Source organism: Myotis davidii, unplaced genomic scaffold (assembly GCF_000327345.1).
Source record: "Myotis davidii unplaced genomic scaffold, ASM32734v1 scaffold370, whole genome shotgun sequence".
Taxonomy (NCBI): Eukaryota; Metazoa; Chordata; class Mammalia; order Chiroptera; family Vespertilionidae; genus Myotis; species Myotis davidii.
The window spans coordinates 8,045,187-8,056,872 of record NW_006288615.1 but is presented as its reverse complement, the minus strand read 5'-3'; the positions used below and the strand labels follow the sequence as shown (position 1 = coordinate 8,056,872).

At 52.3% G+C, this 11,686-nt stretch overlaps 1 protein-coding gene across 6 annotated transcripts in view; it reads left to right on the top strand.

Annotated features, from left to right (window-relative positions):
* Positions 1–11,686, top strand: part of KIF1A (kinesin family member 1A) — a 74,525-nt gene that overhangs the window by 10,508 nt on the left and 52,331 nt on the right. For 5 of the 6 annotated variants that reach the window (XM_015561939.1, XM_015561934.1, XM_015561936.1 and 2 more), the window contains exons 2-3: positions 6,419–6,586; positions 11,041–11,117. In XM_015561939.1, coding sequence (XP_015417425.1) covers positions 6,481–6,586; positions 11,041–11,117 — 183 coding nt within the window. In that variant the 5' untranslated portion in view covers positions 6,419–6,480. Of the gene's footprint in view, positions 1–2,413; positions 2,438–6,418; positions 6,587–11,040; positions 11,118–11,686 lie in introns of those variants that run through there. The other variant, XM_015561935.1, reaches the window with a different exon arrangement.

Below are 11,686 nucleotides of genomic sequence, written 5' to 3'. Positions count from 1 at the left end.
TCCTGCTCATTTCTGAACATTTCAAGCGTACTCATTTTATCACCCATTCCAGTACCTGGAGTCCTTGAGGATCTCATTCTGACTTTCTTTTCTTTTCTTCTTCCCCCTTGGCTCTTGCTGGTGGTGCACAGCTCCTTTGGTGTTTGGTAACATTTGATTGTGAGCTCACATTTGACTGATCATATGTGGGAGTACTGGGGACCTGAGGGAGGAAGCTACTTCCAGTGTTTCCGAGGAGGATTTGTATTTGCTTTGCAAGGTGCTTTGGGTGCAAACACCTGAGACCATTGTCAAAATGAAACCCGAACTCGCACAGCCACAGGTTGGTGGCCTCAGATTCTCAAAGAACACTGGCTTTCCCTCCACCTGGAGCTGAGTCACTGAGGTGCATTCTCCTGTGTCCCTTTGGTGGAAGGTGGCGTTCCCCCAACCTCCCATTGTAGCTTTGGAGGATGCAACTTTCTGTGGTGATTTGGTTCCAAACCCAGCTTGCATGTGTTTCGCCCATTCCCCACCCAGCAGGTGAAACTCAATTGTCTGCATCTCTGGTGTCAGCAAATACCTGCACTTCCAGATGGGCTTGCAGCTTTAATTTCAGCTCCTCCTTCGTTTTTCTTCCTTTTCCTCAGAAGTTTTCTTATTTTATTCTTATGTATATTATCCACCCTGAGTTTCCAGGTGATTTCTAATGGGGTAAGGTGTCTCGTCCATCGTTTGCCAGAAGTGGCAGTCTCTCATTCACCTGTTTCCCCTCAGTTGAGAGATATTAATTATAATGAGCAAACTGATCTTTGTCTTCACATTTACCAGTGTGTGTCCACCAAAACAAGGTCTTTTAATTCGTTTATTTACCTGAACCATCTGGTAGTTACTTTAAAAATAATTCTTCTTAGGTTAAATATGAAGGCGCAAGTCCAGAGGACTTGTCCAAAGTTAGATTCCTGAGGCTTCTCCCCCACTGCTCCTTCTTCACCTCTTGTCCTCTTTCTCATCCTCCTTTCTGTCAATCTCATCCATTCCTGCGACTTAAAGAGTCAGTGCTGCCGTAACCGATTTGGCTCAGTGGATAGAGTGTCAGCCTGCCGACTGAAGGGTCCCGGGTTCGATTCCGGTCAAGGGCATGCACCTTGGTTGCGGGCACATCCCCAGTGGGGAGTGTGCAGGAGGCAGCTGATCGATGTTTCTCTCTCATTGATGTTTCTAACTCTCTATCCTTCTTCCTTCCTCTCTGTAAAAAATCAATAAAATATATTAAAAAAAAAAAGAGTCAGTGCTCACAGGGACTGATCCATTTTCCACCCCCCTTCAAATGCACACACCCAATGCCCTCCTGAACTTCTCCAGCTCTCCAGTGCTGCTGACACCCGGGTGAGGGGTGAACCAGATGGCAGCACTGGCCTGGCAGTTTGGGCTGCTGGGTCACACCCAGCTGGTCCTTCTCAGGGTGAACCTTCCAGTCCTGAGGCTCCCTGAGAGAAGCTGGGGTCTGGATGGACCTGTGAATAATGTGATGGAGACCTCCCATCCCCTCACCAGGCTCCTAAAGTGTCTATTTCTGGCTTTCGCTGCATTTCACCGTGTCGACATGTTGGATCTTCATTATTCAGTTCAATATTTTCTAATATCCTGTGAGGCTTTCTTTTCTTTGACCCAAGGGTTATTTAGAATTGTATTGCTTAATGGTCAAACAATGGAGGGATTTTGTGGGGTTTTGTTTATTTGTTTTGTATTGATGTATAGCTTAATTCTACTATGGTCAGAGAACATATGTCTTAAGATTTTAATTTTAAATGGAAATTTGTTAGAGTTTGCTTTATGACCAGCCTATGGCTAATTTTAGTAAGTGTTCTATGTACACTTTAAAGGGATGTGTATGATATGTATTTTTCCCTCTCAGTACCTGATAGAACAAGCAAACCAAAATTTTTTATTTTTGTATTTTTTAATCTCTCTGTGTCTTTTTATTTAAAGGTAGCTCAGTCAACAGAATATAATTTTAAAAAAATCTGTCCTGACAATTGTATTGTTTTACTTGGAGTATTTAGTCCATACTAATTGAGTTGGGCTTTTAGCTACACTCTTAAATATCAGTTTTCATTTGAGCTAACTTTCCTTTGCTCTGTTTTTCCTCCTTAATTGCCTTCTATTGGGTTAATAAAAATATTTGAAATTTATTTGTCTTGCTAATAACTTGTTAGTTATATATTATTTTTTGTTTTAGTTTTTTAAAATAATTAATCTAGCAATTGAAACAGGTATCCTTGACAATCTAATAGAAAGTATTACTTTTCTACTTTCTCGATAACGTCAAGACCTTAGAACCTCGTCTTTGGCTTCCTTCATTTCTGTTGAGAAATCGATTGTCAATCTGACTTTGTTTCTTTTTCCATAAAAGGCCTGAGAAATCATTTGGTCTGGCCCTGCCAAGGCATTAGAGATGAGTTAATTAAATGTTTGACCAAATATAGCAGGCTAATTTCTAAGCTGATAATTTTGTATGGCCTGTAAATGATGTTATAAGCATCCAAACGGCCCTTGGCAGAAAAAAAGGTTGCCCACCCCTGCTTTAAAGGTTGTATGTCTTTTTTTCTCTGTCTGCTTTTAAGATATTTCTCTTCATCTTTGGTATCAGCAGTCTTATTGTGATCTGGCTTGGTGTAGTTTTCTTTGTATTTATCTTCCTTTGTGTTTGCACAGCTTCTTGAAGATGGATTGTGAGGCTTCAGCAGTTTTAGACAATAAATGGCCATTATCTTTCTAAGTATTGCTTTCCCCCATTCCATCCCTTCTCTTCTTATGATCCAATTACATGCATGTTGGACCATTTCATGGTGTCCCAGATTTCTCTGACTCCCATTTCGATGTTTTTCATTCTTTTTCCTGTGTTCTTTAACTTTCTAATGATCTGTCATCCAGTTCATAAACACAGTCTTTCTCTGGGTCTAATGAGAGAGAGAGAGAGAGGGAGATGGAGAGAGAAATACATCGATATGGGAGTGGAACATCCATGGGCTGCCTCCTGTATGCACCCTACCAGGGATTGAGCCTGCAACCCGGGCATGTGCTCTGCCCGCGAATTGAACCAGCAACCTTTCAGTGTACGGGACAACACCCATCCAACCGGACACGACATCTCTTTAGTTCTTAATTTTAGTTATTGTGTTTTCAGTTTTAGAATTTCCATTTGATTCTTTTTTTTAATATAGTTTCAAATCCTCTTGCTAATAAATTCTCTATTTTGCCATGTATTTTCTTCATTATTTTTTCTCTCTCATTTTGAACATGTAAATCATGGTTATTTCAAAGTCCTCGGGTAGCTCCTGGGTCTGGATCATGTGTAGGTATGTTTCTTTTTTCGCTTTGTGTTTTTCTTTCCTCCCCTCACCCCCAATTTGTTTTGAATCATGTAGTCCCGTCACTTTTCATGCCTTGTAACTTTTGCTGTAAGGCCAGACATTACCCATTAAAACACTGCAGAGGTTCCAGGTGGTGCACCTCTTCTCTTCCAGGAAAACAGAGTGGAGGGTCGTCTCTAAATCAGTCAGAGACGGCTGAGTCGGGCACCTCTGCAGTTTGGATACGGCTCACCTTACCTATGGTTCTGCCCTGTGCCTCCCGGGGCTTTCAGATCTGGCCTGGTGTGATCACCAGGGCCCCTCCTCCGCTGGATCCTGATTTCTGATCTCTTCTCCTTAGCACCTGAGACCATAGGAGACAACTCTTTGATTTTCAGAGGTTTTCTGCTTGAGTATTTAAATTTCTATTCCTCATACCTTCTGAGCTTGGCATGTGTCTTAAGGGGAGAAGTGGACATTTGTTTGGCGTCATTCTCTACTTCTTTCTCCTGGGATCTTGGCCTCTCAAGTTTGTTTCTCTTGACCAAAGGCCCTGCAGGTTCCTCCATCCCTCAGCAACAGCCCTCTGCCTGGGAAGACTGCAGATTCCCAGCCTCTCGCCTGGTGACCAGAATGCAAATATGCTCCCAGGGAAAGTGCTGTGGAATGTCAAGTCATCTCCTGCCCTGGCAGTCCCCCGTCTCCGGAATCTTGGGCTGCTAGTCTGCATAGCTTCAGTAGCTCATTGATTCCTCAAAACAGATTTAAAATTTTTATTCAGCTTCTCTAGTTGCTCTTGATGATGGGGTCCCCCCAGAGGGCTTGGCCAGAGGTCCCCACCCTGTCCTCACAGAGAGGAGGCTGGGGCACTGCTGGAAGGGGTCTCTGGGCCGGATTCTCCTGAGGGTGCTGATGACAGGTAGGGAGGGTGAGGCAGAAGATTCCCTTTCAGGCTCAGCCTGGGCAGCGGGGAGCTCAGGCAGCGTATCGCCTGGTCTTCAGCAGTGGCAGCTTTGGTGAAAAGATTTCCATATCTTTGTGATTCCCCTGAATCGCCTTCCCCACCAGGTGGGGTTTGAAGCTCTGCACTGGCCCAGCATCATGGGACATCCCTCATGCCTGTGACTGCACTGTTGCCCACAGTGACAGTCCTCATGCTCTGTCCTCGAGCCGGGTGGCACTGTGCCTCCCGTCCCCGCACCTCCCCAGAGCCCCCCAGGTGCTTCCCCTCTCTACTCCTGCCCTGATCTGGGCACATGGGGACTTGACCACAGTCTACTGTACTGGGTGAAGCTCACTCTTCCCTTGCTGGCATTCAAGGCCTACTGGAGCCAAGGGTCCGGTGACGGCTGGTGCAGGACAAGGGCTGCCACCAACAGGAGCGCCTGCCCACCTCAGCCTGCCCCTCTGCCCAGGGTTCTCTCTGGGTGCCTCAGTCGGGCACTGTCCTACCTGTTGGCCAGGCAGTGGGGTGCCCAAGGGCCATGCCCCTGCAGAGGGAAGGATGGGGTGTCATGTGGGACCCCCTCACCGAGCCCAGACCTTGCTGCTCCCTGAGTCCCATCTCCCTAGTCTGGGACACTCCCACAGGGAAGACCTGGTCCCACCTCCCCTCCTGTCTGGTCCAAGTCTTGCTGCAGGCACTGCTTTGTCCACTCACCTCTGGCCTGTGGGCTTTTAGCGCCCAGGTACAGTCCTCTCGAACTGCACAGTCCTGGCGCAGAGCCCACCACAGGCCTGTGTCCTTAAGGGGAGTTTTTTCCTCAGTGTGAGTGAAGGTGACCTTCAAGTGGATGTAAAGGTCACCTTCACACTCACGGGGATTGTCACAGAGCAGGCCCTGTGGAGTCTTGGCTGCACTGCAGCAGCTCACTCCCCAGCATCCTTCGCTGATTCATGGGTGTGGTAACGTTTCTTGCTGAGGATATTAATTATAAGGTATTTAAAAATATTTTCTTCTCTTCCCTGTATTGTCTCTTTCTGCTGTGTGCCTTTTTTGTATGTTCTAGTCTCTGCATTTCTTGCTAGAGGGTGTGGTCCCAGTCAGTTTCCCCAGCTAAGCACCCTGCGCTCTCCCATGGCAGCCAGCACACTGGGCGCGCAGCAGCAGCAGGAGTAGCTGGGGTCCCACTGCTGGACATTTTGAGTGCAGTTCACACCTCTTTTTAGTATGTGCTTCACACCCACCCTCATCTGGTGCTCAGACCCCTTCTTTAGGCTGGACAGAGCCTCTGGCGTCTGCCTGGTGGGGAAAGTGCTGGTGGGGGGCAGGGTTTTCGATATTCACAGGGTGGGGGTCTGAGGGTCTTCATTAGTCTGCTAGGGCTGCTGTAACAAAGTACCACCGATGGTGTACCTTAGACAACAAAAATTCGTTGTCTCACAGTCTGGAGGCGCGAAGTCCAAGATCAAGGTATCGGCAGGACTGGTTCCTCCTGAGGCTGGTGGGAGAATGGGCCCCAGGGCTCCCCAGCTCCTGGTGGCTACTGTCAATCTTTGGTGTTTCTGGTCTTGTGGATGCATTACCATCTCCGCCTCCTTCTTCACCGGACATCCTCCCTGCAAGTGTCTGTGGTCAAATGTTCCTTATTATGAGGACACCAGTCATATTGTGTTAGGGGCCCACCCGACTCCAGTGTGACCTCATTTTAACCAGTTACATCGGCAAGGACCCTAATTCCAAATAAGGCCACGTTCCGAGGTCCTGGGGGTTAGGGCTTCCACATGTGCGTTTGGAGGACATAGTTCAACCCACAACAGGGTCTAATGCTCCCTCCGGTGACTTTCCACAGATGTGTGTTTTTGGTGTCGCCCAGACACTGGCCTTCAGGAGAACCTGAGCCTTTCTGGGTCCCACAGCAAAGTGGCTGTTTCTTGTTAGGCGTCACGCCTCCCATTGACTTCCTTTTCTAAACTTCGTGGCGTTTCTCCCCTGCAGCTGCCCCTCCAATCCTGTCCTGTGGGCTGGAACCCGGTGCAGGTGTCACTTAGGGTTTGGTGGGAAGTGGGTTCAATTGCCAACCAGAAACACCTCTCTGCCTTTTTAGATATTGTTTCCAGTTCACATCTCCCTTTTCCCCAAGGTGTCTCCTGCTCTCCCTGGGGCTCTCGCCACTGCCAGGAGTGACCCACGAAGGTTGCAGAGATGGCCGGGGCCTCAGTGAAGGTGGCGGTGCGCGTCCGCCCCTTCAATTCCCGGGAAATGAGCCGTGACTCCAAGTGCATCATCCAGATGTCCGGAAGCACCACCAGTGAGTATGGGCTGCGATGGATTGTTGGCTGCTGCTGGTGCTAGGCCATGAGTCCTGTCTCCTGGCCAGAGGTAGCAGCTGATCTGGCCTGGCTCGCTCTTGCTTCTCGTCCACACAGTGTGTAGGTTTCCTGGGGCTGCAGTAATAGATGACCACAAACTGTGTGGCTGAAAACAACAGAAATGCATTCTCTCACAGTTCTAAAGGCCAGAGTCCGAAATCAAGGTGTTGATGGGGCTGGTGTGTCCATGTCATCATGTGGCCTCCTTACGGGGACAGCGATCAATGGATTTCACACCCACCCTACTCCACTGTGACCTCATCTTGACAACTAATCGCATCTCAAAGACCCTGTTTCCAAATAAGGCCACATTCTGAGGTTCAGGGGGGACATGAATTTTAGGGGACACTGTTCCACCCATGGTTACTGATTCCTTGTCTTGCTCCAATGGCCCCAGGTTCATAAGTTATTTTCCTTTTTCTATTCTTTTGCTGTGTTTATAATTGTAAATCATCTCAGAACCTTCCGAGAAGTGGGAGGCCTGGAGTCAACATCGTGCGTAGGAGGTGGGAGGAGAGAGGCAAATTCAAGAAAGTCAGAAAGGCAGACACACCCTGAGGGGTCCTTAGCAGACAGGGTCCGGCTGCGGAGCGGAGAGAGGATGCCTCCCAGACCCCCTTGGCTCCATTGTCACACCCATTTGTAGTGAGTTGCTGCTTGGGTGCAGATGTGGGCAGAGCTCACCGTCTGAGCGGAAGCCCTCTGTGCCCATGCGGACACTGGTAGTTGCCTCTGTCAACCTGTGCAGTCTCAATGCCTAACTCATCTGAGAAGTCAGCCCCCATTTGCCATCGCTGTTCTAGGCTCCAAATAGAGCTGCACTGGACACGGAAGAGCCCAGAAGGAAGCATGGCTGTGGCCGAGCAGGTGGTCACACTCTGCGGGCCTTTTCATTAGACGAGGGGTTGGAGACACATGATGAGGGAGGCTGGCAGGACCCTGGGCAGCAGCTCAGCCAAGGGCACGGGGACAGCAGCTAAGCCAAGGGCCCGGAACCTGCTGTCATTGGCTGGCCCCAGGCTGACATGCCCTTGGCACTCCCTGATTGAACCATCCGGGGACAGCTCAGAGGACTTGAGCTGCTTTCACCCTGGAGGCCAACCCGTTAGAGTCAAGATGGGCTCTTCACTGGCAGCGGTCACAGTGGTGACCCACATCTGCTGTCCCTGTGGTCCCACAGGAGTGAGGGCTGTCTGTTACAGCACAGGTGGGGAAACTCATCAGCCGACATTTGTGAGCGTGAGCTCGTGCCAGGCTGCACTCTAGGCACCGGGTACTCGCTGCCTCGGGCTGATGCTCGGTGGGGTGACGGATGATGCACGCATGTGCATAGTGAGACAGAACTAGACCGGCCCGTGCCACGGGCCCCGCCCCACAGGGTCAATAGGATGCAGTGACAGGGCAGGGGGACTTGCTGAGGTATATGGGGCGTGTGAGGCAAATTAGATCAACGGAAAGGAGGCTTCCTCATCAGAGGGTCTCCTGTGCTGACAGGCAAATGCCTGGGTTTGAGCTAATGCTTCGCTGGAACCCCGCTGAGGTTTTGGTCTCTGCTTCAGCTAGGCTTCCTCCTAAATCCTCTGAGTCTGGGGCAGTGACCTGGTAAAACAGCACGCATCTCTCTCTTTCTCTCTTTCTTTAGCACACACACAAACACACACACACACACACACACACACACACACGCCTATGTTTGCCAGTTTCTGTCCTGTGAACACTCCCCACAGCCGGTTTCAGGCCACCTAGGGTTTAACGACAGGCACACAGATTCCGAGCACTGGACACCGCTGTGCTGGAGGTGCCGGCGTCTCTGCCTGGGGTGCAGCTGAAGACTGCAGGGCATGCAGGCAGACAGTGGCTGCCGTTGACTCCTTTCCTCCTGGTCTCGCCTCCCGACTCAAGATGCCATCCCCACAGCTCGTGTCTTTGACCCTGGGGCACTGCCCCCTCCATGACTCCTGCAGAGCCTGGGCAGGGCTGGGGGGCGTGGGGCATTTCAGGGAGCTGTCCCCAAGCCGCCTGCCCAGTGTGCCTGGAGGGCTGTTCTCCTTCCTCTCCTCAAACGTACACAAGGAGACCCGGGACCCTGCAAGGGAAGGCTGTTCTGTCCGGCTGGCCTTGGCAGGTCACCCTGGTGAGGGCTCAGGGGCGACAGTAGAGAGCCAGGTCTGGGTGGACGCTAGGCTCCAGTCTGGCTGTGTGCCCTGTGACCCAGGGAGGGCACGACCCCTCTGACCTCAGAATCTGTAACGATAGAGGGCATTTCTCAGACACCACAGGACCTCCAGGGGGTCAGCCACACCAGGGGACCTGTCGGCAGGGCGTGGGGGCAGGTCCCGAGGGCCAGAGCAGCTCTGCCCAGTGGTCTCCACGGCAGGTTCTCCTTAGCACGTACCCCTCCCTCTCACCTGTCAGCTGTCCCAGACCACCCACAGTTCCTTGAGCACACCTGTGCCCTGGCCCTGTGCGGGTTCCCACCTCAGGGAGCTCATGGTCCATGTGGGTGTATACAAACATGCTAGCACCAGGACACCATCAGAGCAAGGTCAGTGCCTGGGGTTGGGCCAGTGTGATGTGGGTGAAGAGAACAGGATGGTTGGGGATGTGGGGATGAGGCCAGGCTGCTCAGAGAGCCCGTGTGGGGGCCAGCCAGGGATGGGAGAGCAGGTCAGGGCTGGGAACCTGGCCCACAGGCAGAGAGGGGAGGAGATGAGGTCATGGAGGTGAGGCATTGTGGTGTGAGCCAGGGACCTGGCCACTTGCTGCCAGAGGACCCAGTGGAGGCCCAGCCCAGGCTGCCCATGCCAAGAGGGCTGGTGATTGTTGTTTCTATGGCGCCCACATTATCTGCACTGGGGTTGTGGTGGCCAAGCCCCTAGGTCTCAGGAGGTGAAGCCAGGGCAGCTTGCTCTCCGCTGGGCCTGGCTCCTGGCAGCATGGATGTGACCCCCTCTTGGCTGCGAGGAGAGGGATGTGATGGTCCATCACCTTCTCCTTCTTGTAGCTTCCCAAGGGCACTGGGTCATCTCCCAGAAGCGCTCAAGCCTGGGGTCTGGAGCCCAAAGCCAGGTCAGCCCTGGGGATGGGGCTTCATTTGATGCCTGTGCTGTGAGCAGGACATTCAGCCAGGGCAAATGGCTGAGGGGCCTGCCCAGGAACCGGGCCTGGGGCAGCTGCAGGAGCCTGGCAAGCCTGAGGGGAGGTGTTGGCTTTCCAGGGCTGCCCTACAAAGTACCACACGGAGGCTTGGACATCAGGTCTGGAGGCTGGAAGTGCGAGCTTAGGTGTGGGCAGGTGGTTCCCTCAGAGGCTGTGAGGGAGAATCCGCTCCCTGCCTCTCCGGCTCCTGGCGGCCACTGCAGTCCTTGTGGTCCCTGGCGTGTAGCCGCATCGCTGCATCCTGTTCCATTTTTGCATGCCCTGCTCCCTGTGTGCATGTCTGTGTCAAATGTCCCCTTTTATAAGGAAACAGTCATGTTGGATTAGGGCCATCTGACTCCAATATGACCTCATCTTAACCAGTTACATCTGTAAGGACCCCACCTCCAAATAAGGTCATTCTGAGGTCTGGGGGTCAGGACTTCCACATATGAATTCAAGGGGTCTGCTTCTCTTGATGCTGGTGACAGGTCACTTGGTGGGGCCAGGGGTGTGGGGTCCTGAAGGCTGTGCCGTGCCCAGAAAAGTGAGGGCCCCAGCCAGTTGTTCCTGGGGAAAATCGGTGATGGTGAGCAACCATGGCCTCCATCCCCAAACATGGGGGTGGGGGAGTGGCCTCCTAGGGGTGTCTGAAGCCTTCATGACTGGGACTGGTCCGAGTTCCTGGTGGATCCCCTGGAGGGATCTGCCTCCAGCTGGGTGGGACGTTGGGGGGTCTAACAGTCCTCTATCAACATGGACATTTCGGGTTCAGACAGTGGGCAGCAGGCAGGGTGGCCTGACAGGGTTGGGGCCGAGGTCCCTCCTGCCACTGAGGACCCATTGTCTGCTGGGTTCGGAGTCTGGGAAATGCTGGGGACTGGGCCTCACAGACCTGGGGTGAAGCAGCCTTGGACTGGGGGGAGGGGTCTCCTGGCACACTTGGCAGGCGCCAGGGTGGGTGATCGCTTCACCTCGAGTTTGTGGCTTCCTTCCTAGTTTGTGAACTGATGTTCCGTGACTCGCGAGCAAGGCCTCAGCCAGGCCGGGTTGCAGCTTGGTGAGGGACCTGTGAGGGGACAGTTCTTAGAGCCATGAGCGCACACCTGGAAAGAACCTGAAAGGGCACTGATGGGAAGAGAATAAGTGTGTCTCTGTGGGGGGGTGGAGGAGGGTGGAGAAGGCAGCCAGCACTCCTGATCACAGTGGAGACGCAGCACAGCGCTAACCACCACACCTGTCCCCCTCCCCACAGCCATCGTCAACCCCAAACAGCCCAAGGAGACGCCCAAAAGCTTCAGCTTCGACTACTCCTACTGGTCACACACCTCGGTAAGCCCTGGCTGGGGGTCCACGGGAGGTGGGCCACAGCTGTGTGGACACCGCTCAGCCCCTCCTGCGGTGTGGCCCACACCCAGTCCCTCGGCCTCTCTGAGCTACATGTTCCTCTCTAAATGAGGCGATGACTACCGTATTTGCCGGCGTATAAAACGATTTTTTGGCCCTGAAAAATATGCCTCCAAGTGGGGGGTCGTCTTATACGCCAGGTACACTTCAGATAGACTGCCCATAGTGCTTGCCCCGTGCCATAGTGGCCTCCCGATGCCCGCCCACTTCATTCCACATACCGTTCAGGCATCAGCAGAGCTGCTGGGTGTATGCTCGGCTGTTATGCGATTTTGCTGTTATGCCATTTTACCACACTCGCAAAATCGCACACAGCCAACCATACACCCAGTATGGTATCGCGATTCGTGATTTTGCGCTATCATACTGGGTGTATGGTCGGCTGTGTGCGATTTTGCGAGGGTGGTAAAATCGAATAACAGCAAAATCGCATAACAGCCGCGCATACACACAGCCGCGCTGCTGATGCCTGAACGGAATGTGGAATGAAGCGG